At 46.9% G+C, this 7,726-nt stretch overlaps 1 protein-coding gene across 1 annotated transcript in view; it reads right to left on the reverse strand.

Moving 5' to 3' along the window:
* Positions 1 to 7,342, reverse strand: part of LOC102263633 (group 10 secretory phospholipase A2) — a 10,202-nt gene extending 2,860 nt beyond the window's left edge. Inside the window, exons 1-3 of the mRNA XM_005872048.2 lie at positions 7,333 to 7,342; positions 5,642 to 5,792; positions 4,391 to 4,500 (exon numbers count right to left, since the gene is read on the reverse strand). Coding sequence (XP_005872110.1) covers positions 4,391 to 4,500; positions 5,642 to 5,792; positions 7,333 to 7,342 — 271 coding nt within the window. The remainder of the gene's footprint in view (positions 1 to 4,390; positions 4,501 to 5,641; positions 5,793 to 7,332) is intronic.
* Between the last annotated feature and the right edge of the window lie 384 nt (positions 7,343 to 7,726).

Here is a 7,726-nt window from a genome sequence, read left to right on the forward strand (position 1 = left end):
TATGCTGATCAACTGAACGCTGTCTCCGTGTCATTCCTTCTTCGCCGACTCCATCCACACCTTTGGGAACCCCTGGACCTGCTGGGGCTGGACCCCAACAATCCAGCACCTGTACCTCCCTTCTGTTCCCACCCTCACCTCCGAGCAAGAAAGATTCTTTCAAAAGCAAGACTTGGTCTCACTACTCCATAGCCTCAGGAACCTAACAGCATCATGTTATTCCAGAATAATAAAAATTTAAAAGGAAAAATAGCTCCCATGGGTTAAGTTTAAAATAAAGGCCTACCAGTAAATATTATTATATGCTTAACATTTTAAAAATATATTTAAGTCAGGCCCATAAATGGAAAATGGGCCACACCTGTAATTAAATAAACAACTATGTTCAGAATATCTCCAAACAGAATAAGAGAATATTTTTAGTCAAAAAATGTATAATAGGTATTTTGGTTCTCTTCATTTGGTTCAGGGAGGGCAGGACTGTAAACAGGCACAGACTCCATCGACAAATATTTTACAAATTCCATTTTAACATGGTTAGGGGCAAGTCGAAGGGAAGAAGGGGAAGATCTTTAAGATTTCCAACTCAACGCCCATTTCACCTCCTCCCCGCCCACACCGGAAGGGGCAGTTTGGGGACAGGGAATGTGCCCAGGAGTAGGCACATCACCACCACATCAGGCAAGTCACTGCTTTCCCTGTGCTTCAGTGTCTCCGACTCTGTATGAGAGGGCCGGACGAGAGGACGTCTGGGGCACTTTCAGTCCTAAACACTAATATTATTTCTCAATATTAAGTCAGCCTTGTTCTTATGCCAGCTCCTAAGTCATACTGAGGAGATATGGCTGAGGATCTGTGCCTATCTAAGACCATCCTTCTAGTAACTCTTAGTTGCCTCCTTTCCTCTGGAACAGACCACGCTGCAGGAGCTAGGGTTCCAGTGGAAAGTCACACCAGAACCTCAGTTCTCTCCAGTACTGGGACAACTGTATAGTCCATGCAAAACAATGAAGTTAGACTCTATCACACACCATCTACAAAAATTAGCTCAAAGTGGATCAATGACCGAAATGCAAGATTCAAATGATAAAACTATTAGAAGGTAACAGGGACATAAGTCTTCATGGCCTTGGATCTAGCAATAGATTCATAGATAGGACACCAAAGACATGATCAAGAAAAGACAAAATAGCCCTGGCAGGGTTGTCCAGTGGTTAGAGCGTCGGTCCACAGAACAAAGGGTCTGGGTTCCATTCCTGGTCAATGACATGTACCTTGGTTGCAGGTTTAATCCTGCATGTGGAATAAACCCGTTCACTCTCTTTAAAAATCAACAGGGAAAATATCAGATGAGGACTTAAAAAGAAAGACAAAACAGAAAAATTGGGCTTTATCAAAATTACATTTTTTTTAATCCTCACCTCAGGATATTTTTCCCATTGATTTTTAGAGAGAATGAAAGGGAGGGAGGGAGGGAGGAGAAAGAGAGAGGGAGGGAGGGAGAGAGAGAGAGAGAGAGAGAGAGAGAGAGAGAAACATCCATGTGAGACTCATCCACTGGTTGACTCCTGCCCATGCCCCTGACTCGGGTGGGGGACGGGGGACGGATGCAAATCTGCAACCCAGGTATGTGCCCTTGACTGGGAATCAAACCCAAGACCCTTCAGTCTGAGAGCCAATGCTCTAACCACTGAGAAAACCAGCCAGGGCCAAAATTACAACTTTTTAAAAAATACATATTTTTTATTAATTTCAGAGAGGAAAGGAGAGGGAGGGAGAGATAGAAACATCAATGATTAGAGAGAATCATTGATTGGCTGCCTCCTGCACACCCCCCACTGGGGACTGAGCCTGCAACCCAGGCATGTGCCCTTGACTGGAATCGAACCAGGAACCCTTTAGTCTGCAGGCCAACACTTTATCCACTGAGCCAAACCAGCTAGGGCCAAAATTACAAATGTTTTTGAACTAAAAACATTACCAAGAAAATGAGCCCTAGCTGGTTTTGTTCACTGGCTAGAGCATCAGCCTAAGGATTGAAGGGTCCTGGGTTCAATTCCGGCCAAGGGCACATACCTGGGTTGCAAGCTCAATCCCCAGTAGGGGACTGCAGGAGGCAGCCAATGAATGATTCTCATCATTGGTGTTTCTATCTCTCTCTCCCTCTCCCTTCCTCTCTGAAGTCAATAAAATATATTTTTTAAAAATATGAAAAGAGCCCTGGCCAATGTGGTTCAGTGGTCGAGCGTCAACCCATGAATCAAGAAGTCACTGGTTTGGCCCTAACAGGTTTGGCTCAGTGGCTAGAGTGTCGGCCTGTGGACTGAAGGGTCCCAGGTTCGATTCCGCTCAGGGGCATGTGCCTTGGTTGCAGGCACATCCCCAGTGGGAGGTGTGCAGGAGGCAGCTGATCGATGTTTCTCTCTCATCGATGTTTCTGACTCTCTGTCCCTCTCCCTTCCTCTCTGTAAAAAAAATCAATAAAATATATTTAAAAAAGAAGAAGAAGAAGAAGAAGAAGAAGAAGAAGAAGAAGAAGAAGAAGAAGAAGAAGAAGAAGAAGAAGAAGAAGAAGAAGAAGAAGAAGAAGAAGAAGAAGAAGAAGAAGAAGAAGAAGAAGAAGAAGAAGAAGAAGAAGAAGAAGAAGAAGAAGAAGAAGAAGTCGTCACTGGTTCGATTCCCAGTCAGGGCACCTGCCCAGATTTCGGGCTCGATCCCCAGTAGGGGGTGTGTGGAAGGCAGTTGATCGATGAGGTTTCTCTCTCATCCATGTTTCTCTCTCCCTCTCCCTTCCTCTCTCTCTAAAAATCAATAAAAACATTAACAAAAAACATTTTCAAGAAAATGAAAACAGCCCTGGCAGGTGTGACTCAGTGATTAGAGGTCCAGGGTTTGATTCCCAGTCAAGGGCACATACCTGGGTTGCAGGTTCCTCCCTGCCCCAGGCTGGGGGGACGGCAACCGATGAGTGTGTCTTTCTCACATTCTCTCTCTCTCTCTCTCTCTCTTTCTCTCTCTCTCCTGTCTCTGTCTCTGTTTCTCCCCTTCCCTTGCCTCCCTCCCTTCCACTCTCTCTCTCTCTGAAAACCAATGGAAAAAATATCCTTGGCTGATGATTAACAAGAAAAAGAAAAAGATAGAAAATGAAAAGATAACCTATAGAATGGGAGAAAAATATTTGTAAATCACATATCTGATAGGGGTGCAGTGCCCAGAATATATTAAAAACTCTTATAACTCAACAACAAAAAGACAAATAACCCAATTAAAAATTAGCAAAAGACCTGAATAGTCATTTCTCCAAAGATATAAAAATGGCCAACAAGCACATGAGAAGATGCTCAACATCATTAGGGAAAAGCTAATAAAAACCACAATGAGATATACTAACCACCCACTTGTAAGTACCATCTCCAAGAAAGTAATCTGTCCATCCGTCCTCCACCCACATTTTTAAATTTTGTTTCATTACATGTCAAAGTAATTTGCATAGATCCCATCAGTCTGTATATTCCTTTTCTTTTTAACTTTTAATTCACAAATAATTCATGAAGGTAATCTTTTAAAAAAAATGGAAACATGACAGAGAACATAAAATTGCCTCCTACCATCACTCCCCTCAACCTGGTTCTGTCCCTAGAAATGACCACAGCCATCCTCAGTTTGGAGTGTGTCTTTACATTTTTCTGAGCTTTGCAAGCGTCCACATGTAGTTGTGGAAAGTAGTATGGTACTATTTGCAAGTTTTTCTTTTTAACACAATGAACATGTCATTCTGCAGTTTGCTTTTTCACTCAACATCTTTCCATGTCAGCATATGGTTCTACCTTATCCCTTCTCCAGGCTGCAGTCTTCCACAGTGAGGATACATCATGGGTTTATATACCCAGGCCCCATCTGATGGACAGTTAGGTAGTTTATTTCTGGTGTCATTTCTCTCTTTTTTTATTTTTGTCCAGACAGAAAAGAAATGGGTTTCTTTGGCCCTTGCTGGTTTGGCTCAGTGGATAGAGCATTGGCCTGTAGACTGAAGGGTCCTGGGTTCGATTCTGGTCAAGGGCACATGCCTGGGTTGTGGGCTCGATCCCCAGTAGGGGGCGTGCAAGAGGCAGCCGATCAATGATTCTCTCTCATCATTGATGTTTCTCTCTCTCTCTCCCTCTCCCTTCCTCTCTGAAATCAATAAAACTATATATTTTTTCAAATGTTTTAAAAAAGAAAGAAATGGGGTTTTTTTGTTTATTTGTTTAAGTGTTCAGCATTAGAGATCATTTATATTAGATCAGTCCAAAGGGTGGTCTATGGGGAGCTGGAAGCAGTGGTAAGTTATCACAAGCAGATGCCCCAGGAACTCTGGGGAAGGTTGGTGTGGGTGTTGCTGGGAACTCACCACATTCAATGTGCTGATTGTTGCATGTCCAAGGGTAGGACTGCAGCTTGGGTAGGCAGCCAGCCTCCTTACTGGCATGCCGGTAGCAGCAATCATGACGGTAACAGCACCTGTGGATGGCAAACAGGCAGACCAGCAGGTGAGTGAAGGCTGCTCTCCTGGCCATCTTTCCATGCCAGGACTATGGGTGAGCATCTTCTGGTCCAAACTTTGTTCCTGAGAATCCTATCTTGGGAAATACTTCTACTGACCTCAGTGTGGCCTGCACCGCCTCCATCGCCAGCCATGCTTCAGCCCGGCCCCTGCCTGCCTCACTCCCGTGGTCTCTGAGCTCCAGCAGAACCACTCTCCTCTCTGTTGCTAGAACGAACCTGCCTCCCACCTTTGCCCTCTGCCTAGGACAACTGCATGCCCACTCTTCCTCCTTTAGGTCTCAGCCTAAGTGCCAGCTCCCATCCCCAGAATGTCATCAGGCCCCCTGCTTCCCAGGCTATGAGTGTCTCCTTGTTACACCCTCTCATAAAACCAGGTTCCCTCCCTCCAGGGCAGGTTTATAATGACACCCTCATTAGCAAGAAAATTAACACCTGTCCTCCTCACTGACCAGAGCTCTAAGACAGTGGTTCTCAACCTTGGCTGCACAGTAGAATCACCTGGGAATCTTTTTAAAATCCTCATTTCTGGGCCTCATCCTCCGGAAATTCTGTTTCTTTGTTATGGGGTGGGGCCACAACATTAGCCTCAATTTCCTCATTTCTGAAGTGGGATTGTTGTGAGGACTCAAAGGGGTTCTCAAAACAGTTTCTGGTGCACTTTAAGTCTGATCAGTTTTGTGTTTTGTTTTGTGGTTTGTTTGTTTTCAGCCAAAGAAATCATCCCATAGCCCAGCAGTTCTCAACCTGTGGGTCGAGACCCCTTTGGGGGTCGAACGACCCTTTCACAGGGGTCACCTAAGACCATCGGAAAACACATATATAATTACATATTGTTTTTGTGATTAATCACTATGCTTTCATTATGTTCAATTTGTAACAGTGAAATTGGGGGTCACCACAACATGAGGAACTGTATTAAAGGGTTGCGGCATTAGGAAGGTTGAGAACCACTGCATAGCCAGAGCGAGGGGGCAGCTGGCAATGTTACCCAGGAGGACCTCTGCCTGCAAGGTAGTAAAATGTGCTATTTCCTCATAGGCCTTAACTACCCCCAGAAGGTGGGAGACCTTCTAGCCTGGCCCACGCATAAACTCACCCGTCCATGGCATCCAGGGGCTTGCCTCGGCCACCCAGGCCACAATAGCAGCCATATCTAATATAGGCCAGGGGGCCGCGGGGGCCAACACAGTGCACGGTCCCTGCCAGTTCTATGAGCCCACGTCGGTGCACATGTGACTTCAAGGAGCCTGGGGGAAAACAAAGGTTAGAGGCTGCTGGTCAGGTCTTCCCTGGCCCTGGGGAAGGTCACTGGCCTGAAAAGAGCCTGGATGACTGCCTGGGTTTGAATCCTGCTCCTCCTAGTCCCTGGCTGGGTGACCTTGAACAACTTACTCAAACTCTCTGTGCCTTGCTTTCTTCGTCTGTAAAATTAGGGGGGTAAGTGCACCTCGCTTCATAGAATGAAATGAGATCATGTATGTAGAGCACCTGGCACACAGCAAGCTCTAGCTATTATCACCAGTATCTTCAAGGCAGCCATGAAAGAGAAAACAAGACACAGAGCCACAGCATCTGAAAGATCTCACCGCTGGGCCCTCTTCCTGGAATGCCCTGATGCCCAATCTCCTGCCCTTGTCAATTTCCGACACGGTCAGAGTCCAAGTTGTGCATCAAATGTCTGTCCCATTGCCCTAACCGGTTTGGCTCAGTGGATAGAGCATCGGCCTGCGGACTAAAGGGCCTCAGGTTCGATCCCAGTCAAGGGCATGTGCCTTGGTTGCGGGCACATCCCCAGTAGGGGATGTGCAGGAGGCAGCTGATCGATTTTTCTAACTCTCTATTCCTATCCCTTCCTCTCTATAAAAAATCAATAAAATATATTTTAAAAAATGTCTGTCCCATCGCCGGTGATGAGCACTGGACATCAGAGATGAGCTAAACAGGGTCCCTGCCACCAACGAGGGCTCCTCTGTGCAGGCTTCCCTGTCCCTGGTTCTCTCCACCACCACCCCTTCCATCTAGACCAGCGGTTCTCAACCTGTGGGTCACGACCCCTTTGGGGGTCGAACGACCCTTTCACAGGGGTCGCCTAAGACCATCGGAAAACACATATATAATCACATATTGTTTACAGTAGCAAAATTACAGTTATGAAGTAGCAACGAAAATAATTTTATGGTTGGGGGTCACCACAACATGAGAAACTGTATTAAAGGGTCATGGCATTAGGAAGGTTGAGAACCACTGATCTAGACTCTGGTTCAGGGCCCTTTCCATCTCCTCTTACTTTCACTGCCTAGCCACAGCTTCCTCCCACACAGGGAGGCCCTGTGGCCCGAGCCCAGTTATGGTTCTGACACAGAGCAGTGCACAGTAGGTGCAATGGGAACCCCTGCCTTTCACAGCCACACAGCCAACAAGAACCTGGCTGATTGGAATAACTGACCCAGGCTTCTGACTCCCAATCCAGTGCTCAGTCCGCCTTGCCCAGTAACAGCAGGGGAAGGAGACCTGCCAGGGTGACAGAGCTGAGGGGCACCAAGGAGGGGGCCACTGCTCAGGATCAGGCATCTCCAAACTCTCTGTAATGTGGGCATCAGAGAACATACTCCCTGTGAGTGTGTGCCTGTGCACCCCTTAGACTAAGACTAAGAGAGGCAAAAGGACCCATCCCGGGTCACAGGGCTGGTGAGTCTCAGAGCAGACGCCCAGGCCCAGACCTGCCTGATTTCTGGGAGTCTGCTCTCCACTGCTCTGGGACTGCCAATCCAGAGATTTATGCATTACATCTAGTCATCGTGTCCCTGTTCTAGAACAAGTTGTTACTACACTGACTCTTTTTAAGAGTACAGACCAGAATTACATCCAGCTCGCTCTCTTGGGATTTGCCAAGTGCTGCCCACACCTCTGCCTGAAACCACCCTTCAGAGAAAGCTCAGGGGCCTCACTGCAGCCCAGAGACCCTGCAGGAGCCTGCCTCCCCCTCCTCTCCAGTGTTCTTTCTGAATGCCCACCACAGAGATCCTGCTCGTCATTTCCTGTTCCTCCAGTTACATTCCCCATCACATATATCCTGTGCTGCAAATGCCCTCACCCCATCCTCACCCAGCTCACCTGTCACCTCCTAGAATCTGCCTCACCCTCAGGTCGACCACAGGAGCCCTGTCACACTGTGCTGCTA

This window comes from Myotis brandtii, unplaced genomic scaffold, assembly GCF_000412655.1.
Source record: "Myotis brandtii unplaced genomic scaffold, ASM41265v1 scaffold363, whole genome shotgun sequence".
Classification (NCBI taxonomy): Eukaryota; Metazoa; Chordata; class Mammalia; order Chiroptera; family Vespertilionidae; genus Myotis; species Myotis brandtii.